Below are 26,849 nucleotides of genomic sequence, written 5' to 3' on the forward strand. Positions count from 1 at the left end.
GCAATATCCATAATGATTTTTCCAGATGAGACTCTGTATTTGAAGTGGCACCAAATACAAAAAGGTTCAGAAATGTACTCCACTGTTCCAAAATGCTATCAACACCTTCAGGAAAAATCTTTAAAAATAGCTATTTTCACAGGTTGTAACAGAAATAAGAGTGTGATAATTTTGCGCAGTCACAGACAGTGGCATACTGTATATTGATCAAACATGTCAGGTAGCTGTTTAATATGGGACACCATACTGTACCAAGGGATAAAGACTAACATATATCACCAGACAAAATGCTGAAAAAACAAAATTCTGATTGGTATTACGTCTGGATTTTGACTAGGCCATTCCAAAATGTCAAATTTGATGCTTTTTAGTCATTTTCATGTAGACTTGACTGTGTGTTTTGTATCATTGTCTTGCTGCGCTTCAGCTCATGGTGAAATCCCTGAGTAGTTTCCTTCCTCTACGGCAACTGAGTTAGGAAAGACGGCGGTATCTTTCTTCGTGACACCATCCAAAGAGTAATTCATAACTTCACCATGCTCAAAAGGATATTCAATGTCTGCTTCATTCCACCCCCCCCCCCCCCCCCCCCCACCCCCCACCCCCATCTACCAATAGGTGCCCTTCTTGCGAGGCACCTCCCTGGACTTTGTGGTTTATATGTGTTTGAAATTCAATGCTCGACTGAGGGACCTTACAGATAATTGGATGTGTGGGGGCACAGAGATGAAGTAGTCATTCAAAACTCTATTATTGTCACGGCATTCATCGGAAGAAGAAGAGGAATCGTCAGACCAAAATGCAGCGGGGTACGTGTTCATCTTTATTCACTTAACTGACTGAACACTGAATACAAAATAACAAAAAGAATAGCCGAAACAGTTCTGCAAGGTGCAACCAACACTAAACAGAAAATAACCACCCACAACTAACAGTGGGAAAACAGGCTACCTAAGTATGGTTCTCAATCAGAGACAACGAAAGACAGCTGTCCCTGATTAAGAACCATACCCGGCCAAAACATAGAAATACAAAACCTAGACATACAAACATAGACTGCCCACCCACATCACACCCTGACCAAACAAAAAATAGAAACATACAAAGCAATCTACGGTCAGGGCGTGACAATTATCGCACACAGATTGAGTCCGTGCAACTTATTGTGACTTGTTAAGCAAAATTTTACTCCTGAACTTATTTAGGCTTGCCATAATAAAGGGGTTGAACACATATTAACTCAAAACATTTTAGCTTATCATTTTTAATACATGTTTAAACATTTAGAAAAACAGAATTCCACTTTGACATTAAGGGGTACTGTGTGTTGGCCAGTGACAAAAACCCCCGCAATTTTATCAATTTTAAATTCAGGCTGTAACACATCAAAATTAGGAAAAAGTCAAGGAGTGTGAATACTTTCTGAAGGCTCTGTATATATAACCTGTGGGAAAGATTTTGGTCTGTCTGGCCTGGGTTCAGGTGTTATATAACCTGAGATGGAGATGGAGCAGAGAGGTCCTTCAGCTCGGAAGCACCTGAAAGCTGAGCTGCACGCTGTTGCACAGACAACCCAAGAAAAGGACAGACAGATGGATGGACAGAAGAATGGACTGACAGACAGGCGATGCATGCATACATGGATGCACGTTCACACACACACACATACACACACACACACACACACACACACACACACACACACTATGGTTGTGCTCAATTCAGAATTGAATTGAGAATGCCTCAAATTCTATTAAATTCTTAAATTTGAATTGAAGTACTCAACAGGATACAGAACTGTAATTAGAATTTGAGTGAAAGGAAATAGAATTGAATTTCAGTGAAATTAAAATACCTCTTCTATTCTATATTCGGTGTAGTCTATACAAATATACATCTTGTACGTAAAACATCAAACATGCCATTATATACATGCATATAAAATATTGATGAAAAAATAGATTTACTGGAAAAGCTCTTAAAACCTGTTATGGCTGCACGCTGAATATTGAAAAAACTGGAAAATGTGTGCACATTTTCAAACGGCCTCCTAAGAAACTTTTTATTTTCCAATATGCATATATTTACTACTGTTGGATAGATAACAGTCTGTAGTTTCTAAAAAGGTTTGAATTGTTTCTCTAAGTCGAACAGAAATATTTTTACAGCCATTTTCCCAGCCGAATTGAGTTTCCCAAAATGCGATGTGTCTCTTTAAGACCTTCTCTATAAAAGGCCATTTGACTTGGGACCATATAAACACGTCAGAGGCGTTCGTCAGACTGTAATGCGGAAGTGAGAATTGAAAGGAGTCGAATATCTCGTCCCTGGACTGAATAACACAACTTCTTGTGAGACCTGCGCAGTTAAAATAAAAATCCGGGCGCGAAGGATAATTTGATCTCGGCTTCTGGAACAAGGTAGATAACGTTGAATATGATGCCTGACTACGATATTATTTGCTACATGTCACAAAATCATCCTAAAGTATGTTTTTTCAATATACTTTAATTATATTATTGCAATTTATTCTGGACTTTAGATGTGAAACGACGGAAGAATTTTTTGAAGAAACGCTTTCTGGCGCAGCAATGCTACCGTGCTAGCTAACCAAAGAGGGAAATCATTCGTTCTGGAACCCAACTAAAGACTCTACTGGACATTGGACCCCGTTACAACATTCTGATGGAGTACCAAGAAAGATAAGACCCAATTTGGGATGCTTTTTCATATATATGTCGAACTGTTGAATGCTAACTCTGCTAACTATGCTAGGCTAGCGCTTGACTAGAATCAATGCTGCCTTATGCTAGCTTATGATGTTAGCTAATATAACGATATATTGTGTTTTCGCTGTAAAACACTTAAAAAATCGGAAATGTTGTCTGTATTCACAAGATATCTGTCTTTCATTAGTTATCCACCATATGTTTTTCTGAAATGTTTTATGAGGTGTAATTAGTAGCCGACGTTGGTGTATGTATTTTCTCTGGCTACTCCCGGCTGGATTCAGACTGTAGCTATGTATTAGCATTTTTGGGTAGCATCAATGTAAAACTGATTTATAGCTAAAATATGCACTTTTTATGAACAAAACATAGATTTATTGTGTAACATGTTATATGACTGTCATCTGAGGTCGTTTTTTCTGGGCTCTTTAGGTTGGTTTTAGTTTATTTCGGTTGGTTGTGCATGCTACTTCAATCATAATTCATACTTCATAATCATAATTCATACGTGTCTGTCCACTTTTGTATTTGGTGGTGAGCTAACATAAATATATGTGGTGTTTTCTCTGTAAAACATTTAAAAAATCGGACATGTTGGCTGGATTGACAAGATGTTTATCTTTCAAATGCTGTATTGGACTTGTTAATGTGTAAAAGTTAAATATTTTTAAAAAATAGATTTTGAATTTCGCGCTCTGCAGGGGTGTCATTTTCGGTCCGAGGTCGGGCTTGCACCCCAAACAGGTTTTAAACTATATTGAAAAAACATACTTCACGATGATATTGTCACATGTATCAAATAAAATCAAAGCCGGAGATATTAGTCGTCCATAACGACAGCTTATCAGAAGGCAAATCCAGGTCCCTTCTCGCGTTCTCCAGAAAACAGGAAACTGGTGACACGTCATGCCAAGAGCTATTGTTCAAGCCCAGATCAAGTTACACACTCAATTTCTTCTCTCACTGCTTGTCGACATCTAGTGGAAGACGTATGAAGTGCATCTAAACTAATAAATATCAAGGACTTTAATAGGCAGCCCCTAGAAGAGTGCATCGATTTCAGATTTTCCACTTCCTGTCAGGAAGTTTGCTGCAAAAGGAGTTCTGTTTTACTCACAGATATAATTCAAACGGTTTTAGAAACTAGAGAGTGTTTTCTATCCAATAGTAATAATAATATGCATATTGTACGAGCAAGAATTGAGTACGAGGCCGTTTAAATTGGACACGATTTTCCCCCAAAGTGAAAACAGCGCCCTCTGTCCTCAACAGGTTTTAAAATGAATGATCAAGGATAACAAAACCTGTATGCAAATATTCATTAATCCCTTATATTTTCTTAAATATGGGTAAAAAATACAACATTTCCATGAATGCATTCATTTAACTCTCAAATTGGCCATTAGGCCTTCAAAAAGAAGTCAAACAAAAGAGTATATGAACATTGTTTCCAGATTATATATTCTTTGTATCTGGAAGTGTGACCTGTCAGATTCGTGGAATTTCTTTGAATTACACTGAACAAATTATAATTCCTGTCACTCTAACTCAAATTCTAAATCCTGTTGGGTGTGGCCAATTCAATTTCAATTTCACTCATGAGTTGAATGGGAGTCGATTCCCCCCAAAACGTTGAGCACATGAACGCACGCACAGGTACTGTCATCCATCAGTGGGTAATATGCTAGCTGCCATGTTGTTAGGGAGTTGGTCTGGCGCATTACTGAGTTTTGTATGATGTAATCACCAGCTGGGGTGTCTGTGGGATTTGAAGTCTGAAATACAGCAGAGACTCCAAATCATGATAATGACACCAGTGTTGGCGCTCAAGCCAGGCTACATTTTTTTCCAGAAATGTGGTATAGTCCTCCCTACACTCTTAGAAAAAAAAGGGTTCCAAAGGGTTTCTTCGGCTGTGGAATGGGTTCTACCTGGAACAAAAAGGGCTCTCCATTTTCTTTCTAAGAGGCTATAGCTTCCATAATGTCAGATTTAATATGCAATTATAGACAACAAGTCCTGGAACAGTTCAACTCACACTCAAATACCCTTGGGACCACAGCCAATTGCTAGTCTGGGATCAGCATGATATTATAACAAACACCTGACCAGCCTCACTAAAACCTGGCTCCAAGTATTGCCTGAAGTCATCAATATGTATAGGCCGTGTAATTTGAGATTTCATGCTCAGCTGCGTGCTGTGGATGGATGCTAGCTATCAAGCTAACAAGTGCCCCTGGTCTCATGCTCTCGTAATCAGAACTCAGCTTGGAGATTCATTTAGATTCTTATCAGCAGTGTAGCATTGTGTGGGTCACAGCACGATGACCCAAGGGTGCTTACGGTGCTATGCACACTAATTGCACAGTTCTATGCACACTAATATAAAAACACACACACAGGAACATACACTGTTTGGTATGATTCATATTTATCTGTGTTCTGTAGTAACTACAGCACCAAGCTAGCTAGGATGTTTGTACCCAGTGAATTATACAACAGATATGTGATCAAGGTTTATCTTGTTCTTGGAGAAGAAAGGAAACCTGAGTCAAATACACACTCAACGCCAAACATGAATAGTTTATTTGGAATCCATGATGAAACATTTGGAGCAGGAAGAACCCAAATATGTTGGTTGGAAGTTGTGTAAAGATTCTTTAACTTGTGATTTACGCACTCCCACAAGTGTACATGTAGACACGCACACAGATACACACACTTACTACACAATCAAATATATTTTTGGGGTGGGGATAGTAGTTAAGCCTAGTGGAAAACATTTATTTTTACATGAAATGATGAATAGAGATTTACTTAACTTACTTGTGTTATTGAAACGGTATTAAATTTAGAAATAATAATAAAAAAATGTCTGACTAAATGTATACATGTTTATCAAACACAACTGAATCATATATCTCCAAATTGAATACATTTTCTCTTCTAGCTATTGGACTTATGTTCATCCAACTCAATCTGATTACTTAACCTGTTAGGCGTATGTATCACGGAGGGAACGCATATGAACTAAGGCCGAGACAATAAGACACAGTGGCAGAATACATTTAACCACACCTTTGTTTCACCACAAAACCGGAGCAACATCTGTCAACAGACACTTAGTGCATTCGGGAAGTATTCAGACCCCTTGACTTTTTCCACGTTTTGTTACGTTACAGCCTTATTCTAAAATTGATTTTTTTTTAAATCATCAGTCTACACACAATACCTCATAATGTCAAAGCAAAAACAGATTTTTTGATGTTTTTGCAAATGTATTAAAAATAAACAAAAATACCTTATTACATAAGTATTCAGACCCTTTGCTATGAGACTCGAAATTGAGCAAAGGTGCATCGTGTTTCCATTGATCATCCTTGAGATGTTTCTACAACTTGTGGTATATTAAATTGATTGGACATGATTTGGAAAGGCACACACCTGTCTATATAAGGTCCCACAGTTGACAGTGCATGTCAGAGCAAAAACCAAGTCATGAGGTCAAAGGAATTGTCCATAGAGCTCAGAGACAGGATTGTGTCGAGGCGCAGATCTGGGGAAGGGTACCAAAACATTTCTGCAGCATTGAAGGTCACCAAGAACACAGTGGCCTCCATCATTCTTAAATTGAAGAAGATTGGAACCACCAGCATTTCCTAGATTTAGCCACCCAGCCAAACTGGGCAATCGGGCGAGAAGAACCTTAGTCAGGGAGATTACCAAGAAACCAACGGTCACTCTGACAGAGCTCCAGAGTTCCTCTGTGGAGATGGGAGAACCTTCCAGAAGGACAACCACCTCTGCAGCACTCCTCCAATCAGGCTTTTATGGTAGAGTGGCCAGACGGAAGCGACACCTCAGAAGGCACATAACAGTCCGCGTGGAATTTGCCAAAAGCCACCAAAAGGACTCTTAGACCATGAGAAACAAGATTCTCTGGTTTGATGAACAAAGTGTCACGTATGGAGGAAACCTTGCACCATCCCTATGGTGAAGAATGGTGGTGTCAGCATCATGCTGTGGGGATGTTTTTCAGCGGCAGGGACTGGGAAACTAGTCAGGTTGAAGGAAAAACTTACAGATTAGGTACAGATATAATATCCTTGATGAAAACCTGCTTCAGAGCGCACCGGACCTCAGACTGAGGCGAAGGTTCACCTTCTAACTGAACAACAACCCTAAGCAGACAGCCAAGACAGAGGAGTGGCTTCGGGACAAGTCTCTGAATGTCCTTGAGTGGCCCAGCCAGAGCCCGGACTTGAACCCAATCAAACATCTCTGAAGAAAGAAAATGGCTGTGCAGTGACGCTTCCCATCCAACCTGACAGTGCATGAGAGGATCTACAGAGAACAATGGGAGAAACTCCCCAAATATAGGTGTGCCAAGCTTGTAGCGTCATACCCAAGAAGACTAGAGGTTGTCATATCTGCCAGAGGTCTGAACACTTACAGTCAAATGTTTGGACACACCTACTCATTCAAGGGTTTATCGTTATTTTTGCTATTTTGTACATTGAAGAATAATAGCGAAGACATCCAAACCATGAAATAACACATATGGAATCATGTAGTAATCATGTAGTAACCAAAAAAGTGTTTATGTGTCAATGTTTATATCCCAGGACAAATTAGCTAGCAACAGAAAGCTAGCTAAACAGAAAGCTAGCTAAATGGGACAAATTAGCTAGCAAGTGCAAGCTAACTAGCTAAATTGCCATAAATGGTTAATGCTTTTCGACCTGTCCCCAAATAATATAATTGGTTCAGAGTTTGCTTTGATATTGTTTTGATCATGTCGTGATCCCGTTTGGTGTGGGGGGACAAAATAAATGTATGCACGATGGCACACGCGCGCAGCCGGTTTGGTTCCGTGTTAGTCTTCAGTGTGCACCTGCTCTTGTGTAGCAGGCCTTGCGCACAGACAGACGCTCCTGACACAGCGAGCTCCAACTCCAGAAAGGTGTAGAAAAAAAATAAAGGCCTTCTCAATCCAAAATCTTTGTACAAAGACATTTCGTAAAATAGAGACTGATCTAAAAATAAGTTGTTATATATAGCATCCACCTTCACATAAAAAGTATTTGCTTCAGGAAACAGGATCAGGGTCATTAAAACATAACAACTCTTAACTCTGATATCAAGGATCACACATACAAACGGACAGTGATTGCCTACCATCTTGGATTGATGCCTGGAGTTGTGTTGGGTCATTGTCCTGTTGAAAAACAAATGATAGTCCCTCTAAGTGCAAACCAGATGGGATGGCGTATCACTGCAGAATGCTGTAGTAGCCATGCTGGTTAAGTGTGCCTCAAATTCTAAATAAATCAATGTCACCAGCAAAGCAGGGTACAATAGCATTACAAGGGGTGGGAGAATCAGGCAAAGAGATCACTTTGATAGTACCTTTGTCCTGGACATCTGCTGTCGAGGTCAAGTTCCATGAATTGAAGTCTTAAGTTGGCTTTAAGTCTCAACTGCTTCTTTATCCCATTTTAGAGTTTTGTTACAGACGCAGGTATTCCAGACAGAAGAGTCAATCGCTGAGACTTTAACTGGAGCCCTCATTTTCCAACTTCAGTCTAAGAGAAGAAGAAGCAGAGGAGTAACTTTGTGTCAATCATTCAAGCATTCATCTTTTCCAATACTGAATCAAAAGTTTGCAAACAAGCCAATATCCACAACCACTTACTACCGTGTGTGTAGTAAGTGGTTGTGTGCTACACTTTTTTGGTTACTAAATTAAGGCTAAAATACATTAAGAAGGAAAGAAATTCCACAATTGAACTTTTAAGAAGGCACACCAGTTAATTGAAATGCATTCCAGGTGACTACCCCATGAAGCTGGTTGAGAGGATGCCAAGAGTGTGCAAAGCTGTCATCAAGGCAAAGGGTGACTATTTGAAGAATCTCAAATATAAAGGTATTTGCTTAACACTTTTTTCGTTTCATAGTTTTGATGTCTTCACTATTATTCTACAATGTAGAAAATAGTAAAAATAAAGAAATACCCTGGAATGAGTAGGTGTAGTTTTTATATATACTATATATACATATGATCTATACAGTATCAGACAATTTTTTGACTGGTACTGTATGTATCATTTTTAAGTCCAAAAATGGATGTAGCAACTACAGATTGCCACTGCCTCTATCAAAAGTGTGCAAGTTTGAGCATGTGTCCATTAGGCTTTTTTTTATCAGCTTGAATTATATTGAGCAATAAAAGCCGTACTTTTATTCCATAGGCTTAGAACCGCACTATGCAGCTGTTGTTCCATATGCTTAGAACCGCACTATGCAGCTGTTGTTCCATAGGCTTAGAACCGCACTATGCAGCTGTTGTTCCGTAGGCTTAGAACCGCACTATGCAGCTGTTGTTTCGTAGGCTTAGAACCGCACTATGCAGTTTTTGCAAGAGCGCTTTTTTCACTGGCTGTCCACTGGTTTCAAAAACAATGACAGGTAGGCAGCGTAAACTTCTTGAATTCAACCATTATTTCGTTCAAATACACATTTAGATTTGTGAATGGCCATCCACAGCAACCACAATCCGTAAGGTGCAAATAGCTAAATGAGAGAGCAGCAGTGTGATTCACATCAATGAGCTATATAGATATCAATAATAGGTGATATCCGTATCGCCGTAGACTACAACACTACTGTCATCCTTACCTCCAAGAGTTTATTCAAGTTGGATAAGCTTTGCATGCTGACAGCAGTAACGGTAACGTAACAGATTCCGGTTCCGGTTTTTTGAATTCCGTTACTCCCCAACCCTGTGTAACACTGACCACTTATAAGCAGGCCTTTATGTGCACGATCCGGATTCTCCAACATTCGCAGCAGAACTGAAGCCGACGTTTCCCAATATGTTAGTCTGAGAGAGAGAAAAAAACAGGACAGATTTAGCGGCAGAATATTAAAGTAATCAGCACAGTGCTGCAAACACTGCCGATACCAAGCACAGCGCTAGTGTAATGTACATGTAGCACAGCACTACTGTAATGGACATGTAGCACAGCACTACTGTAATGGACATGTAGCCTATTTATATATACATACTTATTTATATGTACAGTTGAAGTCGGAATTTTACATACACCTTAGCCAAATACACTTAAACTCAGTTTTTCACAATTCCTGACATTCAATCCTAGTAAAAATTCCCTGTTTTATGTCAGTTAGGATCACCACTTAATTTTAAGAATTTGAAATGTCAGAATAATAGTAGAGAGAATGACTTATTTCAGCTTTTATTTCTTTCATCACATTCCCAGTGGGACAGAAGTTAACATACACTCAATTGGTATTTGGTAGCATTGCATTTAAATTATTTAACTTGGGTCAAACGTTTCAGGTAGCCTTCCACAAGCCTCCCACAATAATTTGGGTGAATTTTGACCCATTCCTCCTGACAGAGCTGGTGTAACTGAGTCAGGTTTGTAGGCCTCCTTTCTCGCACATGCTTTTTCAGTTCTGCCTACACATTTTCTGCAAGATTGAGGTCAGGACTTTGTGATGGCTACTCCAGTACCTTGACTTTGTTGTCCTTAAGCCATTTCGCCACAACTTTGTAAGTATGCTTGGGGTCATTGTCCATTTGGAAGACCCATTTGCGACCAAGCTTTAACTTCCTGACTGATGTCTTGAGATGTTGCTTCAAGATATCCACATCATTTTCCTGCCTCATGATGCCATTTATTTTGTGAAGTGCACCAGACCCTCCTGCAGCAAAGCACCCTCACAACATGATGCTGCCACCATCGTGCTTCACGGTTGGGATGGTGTTCATCAACTTGCAAGCCGCCCCCTTTTTCCTCGAGCATCTTCACAAGGTCATTTGCTGTTGTTCTGGGATTGATTTGCACTTATCGCACCAAAGTACTTTCAGCTCTAGGAGACAGAACGCGTCTCCTTCCTGGGTGGTATGACGGCTGCATGGTCCCATGGTGTTTATACTTGCGTACTATTGTTTGTACAGATGAACGTGTTACCTTCAGGCATTTGGAAATTGCTCCCAAGGATGAACCAGACTTGTGGAGGTCTACAATTGTTTTTCTGAGGTCTTGGCTAATTTCTTTTGATTTTCCCATGATGTCAAGCAAAGAGGCACTGAGTTTGAAGATAGGCCTTGAAATACATCCACAGGTACACCTCCAATAGGCTAATTGACATCATTTGAATCAATCAGAAGCTTCTAAAGCCATGACATTTAAAGACACAGTCAACTTAGTGTATGCAAACTTCTGACCCACTGGAATTGTGATACAATGAATTATAAATGAAATAATCTGTCTGTAAACAATTGTTGGAAAAATGTGAGCAACATTCCTACTAGGTAGCATATAACCAGCTGAACTTTGCTAGCTATCTAACCTCGTGTTTTTCTTCCCTCCCCTCTCTAACATGAGCCACATGCGTCAATATGCACGTGCGCAAATACAGGCTACATACAAGCCAACATTAATTAAATGAACTATCTACACGTTACAGGCAAATCAATGAGTGTACACAACTTTATGCGTGGTCTTTACTACAACATGTCTTTATTGAGTTTAAATGGATGCCAAAAGCTAGTCTCACTGAAGTAGCGCTAGCTGAATGAACTAGCATGCTAGCTAGCTACACGTTATGACGCAATGAAAGACAAGTAGCAAAACAACGATAATCAATGTCTGCAATAAGATATGTTCTAAAACATCAGTATAAGAGTGTTTATACACATTACTCCCTCGCATTTTAACGGATGACAATATAATTTATGTAGCTTACCAAAGTCCACCATATGGATGCCTCCAAAATAGATGGGGGATTGATTATCGGCGGCAGGTAGCCTAGCGGTCAAGAGAGTTGGGCCTGTAACCAAAAGGTTGCTGGTTCGAATCCTGTGCTGACGAGGTGAAAAATTGGTCAATGTACCCTTGAGCAAGGCACAAAACCCTAATTGCTCCTGTAAATCGCTCTGGATAACATTGTCTGCTAAATGACTAAAACGTAAATAATCTCCTTCAAAGATTGACTCTGGTTTGTGACGTCTTTCTGGTTGTATGCACCTGGAATCAATAGAGTGTGACTGGGCCCGTAATTTGGGATATTCCTGCATCTGCAGGAACGCCCCCCTCTTGAGCATGACATTTTTGATATTCTGGATTCCACTGATTGTCTATGCGATTAAAATGTGGGTCAAAAGGGAAATTAAAGTATCATCGGATTTTTGGGGGGGTTGAAGGACACTGTCTACTAGTGTCCTAGCTAGCTACTGTAGGCACCGGCGTCGCCCCCCACCTGGTGTGTACCAGAGTCCTCCTAGCTAGCTATTGTAGGTACCGGTGTCGCCCCCCACCTGGTGTGTACCAGAGTCCTCCTAGCTAGCTACTGTAGGTACCGGTGTCGCCCCCCCCCCCCCCCCCCCCCCACCTGGTGTGTACCAGAGTCCTCCTAGCTAGCTATTGTAGGTACCGGTGTCGCCCCCACCTGGTGTGTACCAGAGTCCTCCTAGCTAGCTATTGTAGGTACCGGTGTCGCCCCCCACCTGGTGTGTACCAGAGTCCTCCTAGCTAGCTACTGTAGGTACCGGTGTCGCCCCCCCACCTGGTGTGTACCAGAGTCCTCCTAGCTAGCTACTGTAGGTACCGGTGTCGCCCCCCCACCTGGTGTGTACCAGAGTCCTCCTAGCTAGCTACTGTAGGTATCGGTGTCGCCCCCCACCTGGTGTGTACCAGAGTCCTCCTAGCTTGCTACTGTAGGTACCGGTGTCGCCCCCCCACCTGGTGTGTATCAGAGTCCTCCTAGCTAGCTACTGTAGGTACCGGTGTCGCCCCCCCACCTGGTGTGTACCAGAGTCCTCCTAGCTAGCTACTGTAGGCACCGGTGTTGCCCCCCACCTGGTGTGTACCAGAGTCCTCCTAGCTAGCTACTGTAGGTACCGGTGTGTCCCCCCCCCCCCCCCCACCTGGTGTGTACCAGAGTCCTCCTAGTGTAATAAATACCATTTAAAATAACACAAGCATATTGCTATTACATTGTTATAACTAACTTCTTTCTAAGCAGGGTTTCTCACACACCCAGAGACAGATGGCTGACACAGAACATTCATAAACACTGATAAGAAAAGGGTACAGACACACACACATACCCAAGGACGGAGGGCTGACTACGCACACACAAAATCTCCTGTTTAGCTGAACATTTGATAACAAAGAAATTTTGCTATAAGACTCAGAAGGATGACGCCCAGCTCATCAGGACCAATCTGAGAAGACAACAACCTGTCCAGAACCAACCAAAGGACCAGAACTTCCAGACTCAACCTACTTTCTGTGTTGTATAAAATGTCTATGCATTCTGTTATCTGGGCTTTTTCTGGAGGTTCTCTATGAGCCGAAGGAACGAGACCGTATACGCTTGTACCAGATATCTTTACTCATAATTAAACTGTCGCTTGTCATACAATTTATCACCTTGTCTGAATCGATCCTTGACCGGCTCGCCCTTCTCCATATCCAATTATCAACACTAGCTAGCTACTGTAGGTACCGGTGTCGCCCCACCCCCCCACCTGGTGTGTACCAGAGTCCTCCTAGCTAGCTACTGTAGGTATCGGTGTCGCCCCCCACCTGGTGTGTACCAGAGTCCTCCTAGCTAGCTACTGTAGGTACCGGTGTCGCCCCCCCCCCACCTGGTGTGTACCAGAGTCCTCCTAGCTAGCTACTGTAGGTACCGGTGTCGCCCCCCACCTGGTGTGTACCAGAGTCCTCCTAGCTAGCTACTGTAAGTACCGGTGTCGCCCCACCCCCCCACCTGGTGTGTACCAGAGTCCTCCTAGCTAGCTACTGTAGGTACCGGTGTCGCCCCCCACCTGGTGTGTACCAGAGTTCTCCTAGCTAGCTATTGTAGGTACCGGTGTCGCCCCCCACCTGGTACCGGTGTCGCCCCCCCACCTGTCACCCCCCAGTGTCCTTCGCTAAAACAGTTCCCCCTTTCCCACCAAACCTTTTCAAAACTAAATGTGGTCAGTTCAACGCTACAAGAACAAATCTGTTGCATTTCAATTTCCTCTGAGTTAAGTCAATTCTACAAGAGAAAATTACATTTTGCAATAAAACCTGAATTGATTGTGTAATGTTAACAAATTATGATAAAGCAAAACTTAAGGGCAACCAACATTATTTAAAAAAAAATGTTTTATACAAACTTCCCAAACCACATTATCTCAGCTCCACAGCCCTACACCCACACTCTGCTCCCAACCCTTCTTTATGAAAACTCCCAGCATGCTGCATGTCTGCCTGGCCTCAGACACACCCTGTGGTCTGTGAAGTAGTCTTGAGCTGTGGGATAGCCAAAGTCAATGAAGAGGAGACTTGGCAGGGCCAGAGTGTGTTTTACCAGAGGGGTGGTGGGGTGTCATTAGGAGGATTGCAGTGTTTTCTGATGCAGCAGTACAGTTCAAACCCAGAGATTTTCCTATGAGAGCTAAGGCCCCAACTCTCTCTCTCTCTCACACCATCCAGATAGGGCTCTACTCTGGAAATATGCTGATGTCTGCACACATACCCATAGGATAGGGAAGGAATGGTGCATACAGTATCTATAGGGGTAATTTTGGAAGTGCAAGGGGACAGAGCAGAGTACGTCTGTGTGTAGTTCCAGGTCTAAGAGCACAGTAGCAAGACTCAATGTAACAGTGATGTAACATGTTAGCTGTCACAGGTAGTGATGATGGGTGACAGGTGATTTTACTTTTTTTTATTTTTTTAACTAGGCAAGTCAGTTAAGAACAAATTCTTATTTACAATGACGGCCTACCCTGGACGACACTGGGCAAATTGTGTGCCGCCCTAAAGGACTCCCAATCACGGCCGGTTGTGATACAGCCTGGAATCAAACCAGGATCTGTAGTGACACCTCTAGCACTGAGATGCAGTGCATTAAACCGCTGCGCCACTCGGGACCCGACACAGGTGAGACAGGTACACAGATAGACAGGTAGACAGGTAGAGACAGACAGATATCCTCCTTATTGTTCATTCATTCATCTCCTCTGTATTAATAAAGAACGGAGGAGGGTGTAAAAGCCTGCCAGGGCCAAACTGAGCCTGGGGCTAAAGCTGTCCTGTCCTACTTCTGGGAGTGCAGGGAAAAACTGCAGCCCACAATGCAACTGAACAGGCCACAGTTAGGTGGGATATCTCTGTGGATCCAAATTTGTGCTAGTGTTAGATAGATCTTTATTCATCTGTAATGTACAGTGAGCTCCAGAAGTATTGGGACAGTGACACGTTTTGTTGTTTTGGCTCTGTACTCCAGCACTTTGAACTCAACTTTAATGTGAGGGTATTGTCATCCATATCGGGTGGACCGTTTAGAAGTTGCAGCACTTTGAACTCAACTTTAATGTGAGGGTACTGTCATCCATATCGGGTGTACCGTTTAGAAGTTGCAGCACTTTGAACTCAACTTTAATGTGAGGGTACTGTCATCCATATCGGGTGGACCGTTTAGAAGTTGCAGCACTTTTTGTACATGGTGCCCCCATTTTAGGGGACCAAAGGTATTGGGACAAATGGACTTATATGTGTATTAAAGTAGTCAAAAGTGTAGTATTTGGTCCCATATTCCTAGCAAGCCATGATTACATCAAGCTTCTGACTCTACACACTTGTTGGATGCATTTGCTTTTGTTTTGGTTGTGTTTCAGATTATTTTGTGCCCAATAGAATTGAATGGTAAATAATGCATGATGTCATTTTGGAGTCACTTTTATTGTAAATAAGAATATAATATATTTCTAAACACTTCTACATTAATGTTTATGTTACCATGACTACGAATAGCCTTGAATGAATCGTGAATAATAAAGTATTCACTATTCATTAAGTACTATCCGTAATCATGGTAGCGTACACATTAATGTAGAAGTGGACTATGTACAAAAAGTGCTGTAATTTCTCGACGGTTCACCCGATATGGATGAAATTACCATCAAATTAAAGCTGTCTGTCTGCACTTTAACATCACAGTCATTGTATAATTTCAAATCCAAAGTGCTAGAGTACAGAGCCAAAAAAACAAAACATGTTTCACTGTCCCAATACTTTTGGAGCTCACTGCATTTCTCCTTTGTTGTGCGTCAGAGATATTCTGCTCTCTCTCTCTCTCTCTCACTCTTTCTCTCTCTCTCACACTCTCTCTCTCACACTCTTTCTCTCTCTCTCTATGTTTTGGGGTTATAAGGAAAGGAGTTGGCCATTGTATTTTAATATAGCAGAATCATTTATATTCTCCTGTCTAATGTTCAGCTATTTTTACCGTACAGTGACCCTAGGAGAAAAGGCACGCCACCACTTCCATTATATTGTATCTCCTCAGTTACTTTTATTATGATACAAGTCAAGTCACATTGGAACTACAGAGGTTATAGTTGTGCAAGTACATTTGAACTGCTCAAGGTGCTAACTTCACTGCAGTCATTTGAGTGTGAAGCGGTGTAATAGTGACAACTTGATGTACCAATATATATGTAATGTCTCTGTTTCAAATATAGTATTGAAACATGTAAAGATTCCCAATCGAAGAGGTAGCTAGTGGTCCAGGTAGCATCAGACATTGGCAGTGAAGCCTTAGCACCAATGTTGTTCTTGACTCCCTGAGGCAGCACTCTTCATGTTAGAGTAATGATGTCACAGAACAGAGTGCCACAGAGTTGACAGCCACAGCACGTGCTGTCAACACCCACGTGTGTCCGTCTGATCTGTTGCCACGGCAGCAGGGGCCCCTCAGGCTCTGGCTCCTCTTCATGGTGTATGTTCTGTAAGAAAAACAGAAAGGGAAATTCTGCACACTGCTGCTTATGCTCCTGGGTAATTTATTTATAACAACGTTCATCAGGCATCCATATCCAGGTGGGGGTGGAAGGTCCTGTATATAGGGGCAGTATTCAGTGACATCACTTCCTGAAACAGGAAGTTCTGTAAGGCCCATCAATAAATCTGTGGAAAAGCAGCCACGGCCTCCAAGCTTTTGAAAAATACTATATTGATTGGTCAATAGGCCCGTCAGGCTGTTTGTTTGCTGGAGCGATTGAGTGGGAGATGGTTGGTAGGCCGGGAATGCAAAAAGGATAGTAAGTGGCTATGGAGACTGTACAGAAGGAACTGGAAACTGGATACAATAGTCCATTTTTCTCTCTTTCAGCCTCTCTAACTCCATCTCAAGCTCTCTTTCCTCCCTCTCTCTCTATATTTTACTCTACCCCTCTTCCTTTTTCTATCTCATCTCCTCTCCCTCTGTCTGTAGAGGAAAGCCACAGAGCCAGTCTGTAGAGGAAACCCACACTGCCAGTGGCCAGTAAGTGTCATGTTGAGACTGTGAACAGTAGAGTCAGTGAGGGAGGATGGGAGTGAGTTCTATAATGAGCTGAACGGCCCAGTAGACCCAGCTAGATCACCACAGTCCCAGAGCCCTTCTCAGCCCCTCTCAGATCACCACAGCCTCTCAGCCTGGCAGGCTAGCTAGTCAACCAGAAGACACATGGAGAACATCCTGTGGTGTGTGTCTCTCGTTGTGTGTGTGTGTGTGTGTAGTATGTGGTTACACTTGCACGTATGTGTTGGCACTGCTATCACCGCTGTCCCTCTATTCCCACAGTACCGACAGCTGATATTGGCAAAGCCCCGTAAAGGAAACCACGTCTGTACTGTGTAGGAAGTATAGCAGCCTACACATCACCAAGGCTTCAGCAAACAACATTTTCTCTGGTTCACTGAGAAACTATCATTTGGTGACATTGGAGAACCACTGCTGCCCAACTCTCTGCAAAACCTCCTCTAATCTAAACTGTTCTGACAAACCATACTCTCTGGGGCAGGGATACACTGTGGATAGGACGGTTGCGGTGCAAGCTGATATGTGGGAACATGTCTGGGTTCCAAGTTAACACCCGGCTTCCACACACCTGTATACACCCTCTTGTCACCACCTGTAGGGCTTAAAAATGTTAGCCCCCCCATCAGGACACACACACACACACACACACACACTGAAGAAGCTCCGACTGAACCGTTTGAAAATGGATAGTAAAATAACCTGTTTAGGCATCGCCCCTGGTACTGCAAGCCGAAGCGACGCAGGGAGTGGTGAGTTTAGAGTGTGAACGGGCGAAGGAATGAAATATAACTTTCAAGAGGGAGAGTGGGAGAAGGAGAGGAGGATGGAAAGATTTAAACATAGAGATGTCATACAACAGGGAGAAACGATAAGAGAGGAGAGGGTGGGACAGAGGGTGAGGATGATGGTGACCAGGAGAAACGGATACAGAGTAAGAGGAAGGGATGAATAGAGGAGAGTGAGAGATATTCACCCTATAAGGTTGGTAATCCACCACTCTTGCCCTCTATAAATCATGAATAGAGGAATGTGAGAGAGATTCACCCTATACGGTTGGTAATCCACCACTCTTGCCCTCTATAAATCATGAATAGAGGAATGTGAGAGAGATTCACCCTATAAGGTTGGTAATCCACCACTCTTGCCCTCTATAAATCATGAATAGAGGAATGTGAGAGAGATTCACCCTATAAGGTTGGTAATCCACCACTCTTGCTCCGTATAAGTCAGTCAAGCTTTATCCTGTACCATCATGGCAGAAATTAATAGACAGGATGTGTCAGCGGGGCAACGTCATCAAGAGAACTGATAAATACAACACACACACACACTGATAAACACAACTCTTGACCTTTCCCACTGGCTGCCTTGTCTCAATAAAGAGAAGAAGCGAGAGACTGAGAAGGGGGAGAGATAGAGGACAGTGACACTAAATCCCTGCTGCCCCACATAGAGGAGAACATGAGCCCGTATGTTACTGCCCGTATGTTACTAGAAGCTCCGCTGAGTGAGGTCATGTTTCAGGAGCACTCTGGGAAATGACAAGCACTTCATGTTCATAAAAAACATATTGTCTTTTTGTCCGAAAAATGAGCAGGCCAAATCACTGGATCGCAGAACGAACGTGAGGTCAAACTCATTTAGTTTCCCTCCAGTATTAACTTCTTTATTCTCTGGAAACTGAACTGAAATGGCAATTATGACTAAAGGATTGAGTGAAATAATTTATTTTTGCTTTTTATCAGATATTTTCATGAGCTTTTAGGGCTTGTGTGTTACAGTGCTTGGGCTTTGATCAAGTACATGGTTTAATAAGATACTGTATTTCAGAGATATACGCCTTTCGAGACTTTTTACACCGGTAGTCTGTCAAAAAGTCTTGCTCTCGCTTTTTTAGAATTGATCTGGAAGAGGCAGAAATGTACTCTCAACCTTTCTTTTTACGATATGAGACTTGAGGGGAGAGATGATGGCTACTACAGTATTTATGACATAATGGTGGTCTGTCTGTCTTTCTTTCTCTGGCTTTGTTCTCTCTCTGCAGTGCTGTATCTCTTCTCTCCTCATCAATTTTAAACACTTCAGGCCTTTTTCCCTCCCAGGAGATTTCTAGTGCTACCATAAATACCACAGTGGTCAAACGTATTGAACACACACCAAAGCAATTTTCTATTTCCCCTCCCGCCTACACACAAGCACACACATACACATACACGCACACATAGAGGTGATAAGTCCAAAAGCCCAGAGGCCGCATTTATAAACATTGCGTGCACACAAAATATGGCCCAAAACATTTGTGCGCCAGTTTTCATGCAAAAGTTGCCATTTATAAAAACTGAACTTAACGTGAGAATGTGCTGATCCTCCAGCAAACTTTAGACCATAAATACACAAATTTTATAATCAAATCAAATCAAACTTTAGACCATAAATACACACATTTTATAATCAAATCAAATCAAACTTTAGACCATAAGTACACACATTTTATAATCAAATCAAATCAAACTTTAGACCATGAGTACACACATTTTATAATCAAATCAAATCAAACTTTAGACCATGAGTACACACATTTTATAATCAAATCAAACTTTAGACCATGAGTACACACACTTTTTTTTTATTTTTTATAAAAATAAGAAAAAATGTTAACCCATTTTCTCCCCAATTTTCGTGGTATCCAATCGCTAGTAATTACTATCTTGTCTCATCGCTACAACTCCCGTACGGGCTCGGGAGAGAAGAAGGTCGAAAGCCATGCGTTCTCCGAAGCACAACCCAACCAAGCCGCACTGCTTCTTAACACAGCGCGCCTCCAACCCGGAAGCCAGCCGCACCAATGTGTCAGAGGAAACCTGGCCCCCTTGGTTAGCGCGCATATCCCTACCGGCCAAACCCTCCCTAACCCGGACGACGCTATGCCAATTGTGCGTCGCCCCACGGACCTCCCGGTCGTGGCCGGCTGCGACAAAGCCTGGGCGGGAACACAGAGACTCTGGTGGCGCAACTAGCACTGCGATGCAGTGCCCTAGACCACTGCGCCACCCGGGAGGCCCAAGTACACACATTTTATAATCAAATCAAATCAAACTATAGACCATGCGTACACACATTTTATAATCAAATCAAACTTTAGACCATGCGTACACACATTTTATATTCAAATCAAATCAAACTTTAGACCATGCGTACATACATTTTTTAGTGGCTGAAGAATTGCAAGCATTGCAAGAAGGCGAAAGTAGCCTAGTAGCCTTCTGCAAATGGGGGATATATATGATGACTTATTCACAACAACAAAACAAGTAGCTAAATATAATAACAAGATGCATTTAATTTGCTGTTAGTGAGAAGAGTGAAAAGCTATTAATTTTGTTGTCAGGATTGTGTGCGGAGAAGTATCGGAGTCAAGCGCAGGACACAGGTGTTGAGCGAAACCACAGTGTTTTACTCAAAATATAGGCAAAAGTTCCACAAATGGAAATAATCACAAACACACACGTAATCATCACAACCACTAACGCACAAACAATCACGGACAAAACAGAAATGAAAGCCAGAGGGTTAAATAGGGAACATGATGGGGGAATTGAAACCAGGTGTGTATAATACAGACAAAACAAAACGAAACTGAAAAATGGATCGATGGTGACTAGAAAGCCAGTGACGTCGACCGCCGAACAAGGAGAAGGGCCGACTTCGGCGGAAGTCGTGACAGTACCCCTCCCCTGACGCGCGGCTCCAGCAGCGCGACGACACCGGCCTCGGGGACGACCCGGAGGGCGAGGTGCAGGGCGATCCGGGTGGAGACGGTGAAACTCTTGTAACATGGACGGATCTAGAATGTCCTCCACCCAGCATCTCTCCTCCGGACCGTACCCCTCCCACTCCACGAGATACTGAAGGCCCCTCGCTCGACGTCTAGAATCCATGATGGCCCTTACGATATACGCCGGGACCCCTTCGATGTCAAGAGGGGGCGGAGGGACCTTCCGCACCTCAGAATGGCTGGAGCGGACCAGCCACCACCGGCCTGAGGAGAGACACATGGAACGAGGGATTAATACGGTAATCAGGGGGGAGTTGTAACCTATAACAAACCTCGTTCAGTCCCCTCAGGACTTTAACCTGTTTGGGCTGCAGGGGCAGTATTGAGTAGCCAGATAAAAGGTGCCCATTTCAAACGGCCTCGTACTCAATTCTTGCTCGTACAATATGCATATTATTATTACTATTGGATAGAAAACACTCTCTAGTTTCTAAAACCGTTTGAATTATATCTGTGAGTAAAACAGAACTCATTTCACACAAACTTCCTGACCAGGAAGTGGAAAGTCTGAAATCGAGGCTTTGTTCTACTTCCTGCCTATAAATGGGCATGATACGTATTAGTATACATGCACTTCATAGACCTTCCCCTGGATGTCAAGAGGCGGTGAGAGAAGAAATTGAGTGTTTATCTTGGTCTGAAGTGGAATACAAGTTCTTTGTATGACGTGTCACCCATTTCCTGTTTTCTGGAGAGCGCGAGGAGGCACCTGGATTTGCCTTCTGTTTAGCTGCCGTTATGGACGACTAATATCTCCGGCTTTGATTTTATTTGATACATGTGACCATATCCTCGTAAAGTATGTTTTTTCAATATAGTTTAACCTGTTTGGGCTGCAAGGGGCAGTATTGAGTAGCCAGATAAAAGGTGCCCATTTCAAACGGCCTCGTACTCAATTCTTGCTCGTACAATATGCAAATTATTATTACTATTGGATAGAAAACACTATCTAGTTTCCAAAACCGTTTGAATTATTTATCTGAGTGAAACAGAACTCATTCTGCAGCACACTTCCTGACCAGGAAGTGGAAAGTCTGAAATTGAGGCTCTATTCTTCTTCCTGCCTATAAATGGGCACGAAACCTATTAGTATACATGCACGTCATACACCTTCCCCTGGGTGTCAAGAGGCTGTGAGAGAAGAAATTAGGTGATTATCTTGGTCTGAGATGGAACACATCATCTTGGAATGACGTGTCCCCCATTTTCGGTACTCTGAAGAGTTCGAGGTGGACAGTGGGATTGCCTTTTGTTTAACTGCCGTTATAGGCGACTACTATCTCCGGCTTTGATTTTATTTGATACATGTCACCATATCATCGTAAATTATGTTTTTTCAATATATATAGTTTCATCAGATTATTGAAAATTTTTCGGGAGTTTTGCCGACTTCCGTTCTCTTCCGTTTGTTGACATTGAGAGATTCGAGCCACTTGGCTAGCGCACTTGCTAAATGAAGAGGGAAAGTTGCCGTTCTAAATCCAAACAACAATTGTTCTGGACAAAGGACACCTTGTCCAACATTCTGATGGAAGATCAGCAAAAGTAAGAAACATTTTATGATGCTATTTCATATATCTGTCGTAGTCGTCGGTGCCCAAGTGTTTCTGGCTATTGTGGTAAGCTAATATAACGCTACATTTTTTTTCCGCTGTAAAACACTTAATAAATCGGAAATATTGTCTGGAATCACAAGATGCCTGTCTTTCCTTTGCTGTACACTATGTATTTTTCAGAAATGTTTTATGATGAGTAATTAGGTATTTGACGTTGGTGCCTGTAATTATTATGGCTGCTTTCGGTGCAATTTCTGATTGTAGCTGCAATGTAAACTATGATTTATACCTGAAATATGCACATTTTTCTAACAAAACATATGCTATACAATAAATATGTTATCAGACTGTCATCTGATGAAGTTGTTTCTTGGTTAGTGGCTATTTATATCTTTATTTGGTCGAATTTGTGATAGCTACTGATGGAGTAAAAAACTGGTGGAGTAAAAAAAGTGGTGTCTTTTGCTAACGTGGTTAGCTAATAGATTTACATATTGTGTCTTCCCTGTAAAACATTTTAAAAATCGGACATGTTGGCTGGATTCACAAGATGTGTACCTTTCATATGCTGTATTGGACTTGTTAATGTGTGAAAGTTAAATATTTTTAAAAATATATATATTTGGAATTTCGCGCCCTGCACTTGAGCTGGCTGTTGTCATAAGTGTACCGACGTCGGGCTGCAGCCATAAGAAGTTAATGTTGTAGATCACTATTGTAGCGGAAACGGCAGATTTTTTATGGAATATCTACATAGGCATACAGAGGGTCATTATCAGCAACCATCACTGCTGTGTTCTAATGGCACGTTATGTTAGCTAATCCAAGTTTATCATTTTAAAAGGCTAATTTATCATTAGAAAACAATTTTGCAATTATGTTAGCACATCTGAAAACTGTCATCCTGATTAAAGAAGCAATCAAACTGGCCTTCTTTAGACTAGTTGAGTGTCTGGAGCATCAGCATTTGTGGATTCGATTACAGGCACAAAATGGCTAGAAACAAAAGGACTTTCTTCTGAAACTCGTCAGTCTATTCTTGTTCTGAGAAATGAAGGCTATTCCATGCGAGAAATTGCCAAGAAACTGAAGATCTCCTACAACGCTGTGTATTACTCCCTTCACGGAACAGCTCAAACTGGCTCTAACCAGAATATAAAGAGGAGTGGGAGGCCCCGGTGCACAACTGAGCAAGTGGACAAGGGACAAGTGCATTAGAGTGTCTAGTTTGAGAAACAGACGCTTACAAGTCCTCAACTGGCAGCTTCATTAAATAATACCCGCAAAACACCAGTCTCAATGTCAACAGTGAAGAGGCGACTCCGGGATGCTTGCCTTCTAGGCAGAGTTCCTCTGTCCAGTGTCTGTGTTCTTTTGCCTGTCTTAATCTTTTCTTTTTATTGGCCAGTCTTAGATAGGGCTTTTTCTTTGCAACTCTGCCTAGAAGGCCAGCATCCCGGAGTCGCCTCTTCACTGTTGACGTTGAGACTGGTGTTTCAGAACAACCACCTTTCCCACTTTTCATCCCCATGTTCATCTTCCTCAGTGTGTTTAAATAAAGTTCATTTGTTTTAACTCTTGGGTTGCTTTAATCCCCTATAACTGGGGGCATTGTCTGTGAGTCACAAACCAGTCAAATACGCAGAGCCGAGTCGCTTTCTTTCACATACCTGCTACGCTGACAAGGTAACATTATAGACATTTCCTTATAAATACCTGCTATTCTGAGGTACCTTATGAACAATACCATAAATACCTGCTACACTAATGAGGTAACATTATAAACACTAACATAAATACCTGCTATGCTAATGAGGTAACATTATAAACACTACCATAAATACCTACTACGCTGATGAGGTAACATTATAGACATTTCCTTATAAATGCCTGCTATTCTGACGAGGTAACATTATAAACACTACCATAAATGCCTGCTACGCTGATGAGGTAACGTTATAAATACTACCATAAATACCTGCTACGCTGATGAGGTAACATTATAGACATTTCCTTATAAATGCCTGCTATTCTGACGAGGTAACATTATAAACACTACCATAAATGCCTGCTACGCTGATGAGGTAACGTTATAAATACTACCATAAATACCTGCTACGCTGATGAGGTAACATTGTAAACACTACCATAAATGCCTGCTACGCTGATGAGGTAACGTTATAAACACTACCATAAATGCCTGCTACGCTGATGAGGTAACGTTATAAACACTACCATAAACACCTGCTACGCTGATGAGGTAACATTGTAAACACTACCATAAATGCCTGCTACGCTGATGAGGTAACGTTATAAACACTACCATAAATGCCTGCTACGCTGATGAGGTAACGTTATAAATACTACCATAAATACCTGCTACGCTGATGAGGTAACATTGTAAACACTACCATAAATGCCTGCTACGCTGATGAGGTAACATTATAAACACTACCATAAATGCCTGCTACGCTGATGAGGTAACATTATAAACCGTGCCGATGCCGTGCTTCTACACCTGCATTCTAGCTGTTTGGGGTTTTAGGCTGGGTTTCTGTACAGCACTTCGAGATATTATCTGATGTACGAAGGGCTATATAAAATAAAATTGATTGATTGATAAACACTACCATAAATACCTGCTACGCTGATGAGGTAACATTGTAAACACTACCATAAATGCCTGCTACGCTGATGAGGTAACGTTATATACACTACCATAAATGCCTGCTACGCTGATGAGGTAACATTATAAACACTACCATAAATACCTGCTACGCTGATGAGGTAACGTTATAAACACTACCATAAATGCCTGCTACGCTGATGAGGTAACGTTATAAACACTACCATAAATGCCTGCTACGCTGATGAGGTAACATTATAAACACTACCATAAATGCCTGCTACGCTGATGAGGTAACAATATAAACACTACCATAAATACCTGCTACGCTGATGAGGTAACATTGTAAAATCTACCATAAATGCCTGCTACGCTGATGAGGTAACGTTATAAACACTACCATAAATGCCTGCTACGCTGATGAGGTAACATTATAAACACTACCATAAATACCTGCTACGCTGATGAGGTAACGTTATAAACACTACCATAAATACATGCTACGCTGATGAGGTAACGTTATAAACACTACCATAAACACCTGCTATGCTGTTGAGGTAACATTATAAACACTACCATAAATGCCTGCTACGCTGATGAGGTAACATTATAAACACTACCATAAACACCTGCTATGCTGTTGAGGTAACGTTATAAACACTACCATAAATACCTGCTACGCTGATGAGGTAACGTTATAAACACTACCATAAATGCCTGCTACGCTGATGAGGTAACGTTATAAACACTACCATAAATGCCTGCTACGCTGATGAGGTAACATTATAAACACTACCATAAATACCTGCTACGCTGATGAGGTAACATTATAGACACTACCATAAATACCTGCTACGCTGATGAGGTAACATTATAAACACTACCATAAATACCTGCTACGCTGATGAGGTAACATTATAAACACTACCATAAATACCTGCTACGCTGATGAGGTAACATTATAGACATTTCCTTATAAATGCCTGCTACGCTGATGAGGTAACATTATAAACACTACCATAAACACCTGCTATGCTAAAGAGGTAACATTATAAACACTACCATAAATGCCTGCTACGCTGATGAGGTAACGTTATAAACACTACCATAAATACCTTCTACGCTGATGAGGTAACATTATAAACACTACCATAAATGCCTGCTACGCTGATGAGGTAACATTATAAACACTACCATAAACACCTGCTATGCTGTTGAGGTATCATTATAACCAATGCCATATAAACACCTGCTATGCTGAAGAGTGAGATAGGCAGCGATGTGAATTATACAGTATGTATTTACTAGATTAAAATAAAGTGACTAGTCATTCAGACCAGCCTTCCTGATTTCACCTTTGTTAACTACATTATATATCACAATCGCCTCAAAACACCCTTCTTCAATCACATTGACTTGTCTAGAGGATAGCCTATACAATTAGAGGACCACGGCAGCTAATGTATCTATGATGTAATGTGTCTCCTCTTCCTCTGACCATCGCACGTCACCCTTGAGATTAAAGCTACCATTTCTGTGAGTACTGAGTAGCTATCCCTGTCATCACCGCAGATGTGTGTGTGTGTGCATGTGTGTGAGAGAGAAAGCCAAACTCCTATGCTTGACAGTGAACCCAGATGGAGGGAAATAGGACTTTTCCTGCATGTTGAGTCTCTGAAGCATGGAGAGTAGCGAGGGGACGAGACAGC

General features: G+C 41.8%; 1 protein-coding gene and 1 long non-coding RNA gene across 2 annotated transcripts in view; both read right to left on the minus strand.

The window, feature by feature from the left end:
* Window positions 1–3,477: 3,477 nt before the first annotated feature.
* Window positions 3,478–9,715, minus strand: LOC129831786 (uncharacterized). Its single transcript, XR_008755812.1, has 3 exons — window positions 9,408–9,715; window positions 8,139–8,314; window positions 3,478–7,947 (listed from the first exon to the last, which is right to left on the minus strand). It is a non-coding gene; the product is annotated as an uncharacterized LOC129831786 (long non-coding RNA).
* A 6,452-nt stretch (window positions 9,716–16,167) lies between these two features.
* LOC129831788 (EF-hand domain-containing protein D2-like) overlaps window positions 16,168–26,849 on the minus strand; it is a 67,579-nt gene continuing 56,897 nt past the window's right edge. Inside the window, exon 3 of the mRNA XM_055895241.1 lies at window positions 16,168–16,545. Within this exon, the coding sequence (XP_055751216.1) occupies window positions 16,399–16,545 (147 nt within the window). The 3' untranslated portion in view covers window positions 16,168–16,398. The remainder of the gene's footprint in view (window positions 16,546–26,849) is intronic.

The sequence above is a fragment of the Salvelinus fontinalis genome, chromosome 33, assembly GCF_029448725.1.
Source record: "Salvelinus fontinalis isolate EN_2023a chromosome 33, ASM2944872v1, whole genome shotgun sequence".
NCBI classification, from domain to species: domain Eukaryota; kingdom Metazoa; phylum Chordata; class Actinopteri; order Salmoniformes; family Salmonidae; genus Salvelinus; species Salvelinus fontinalis.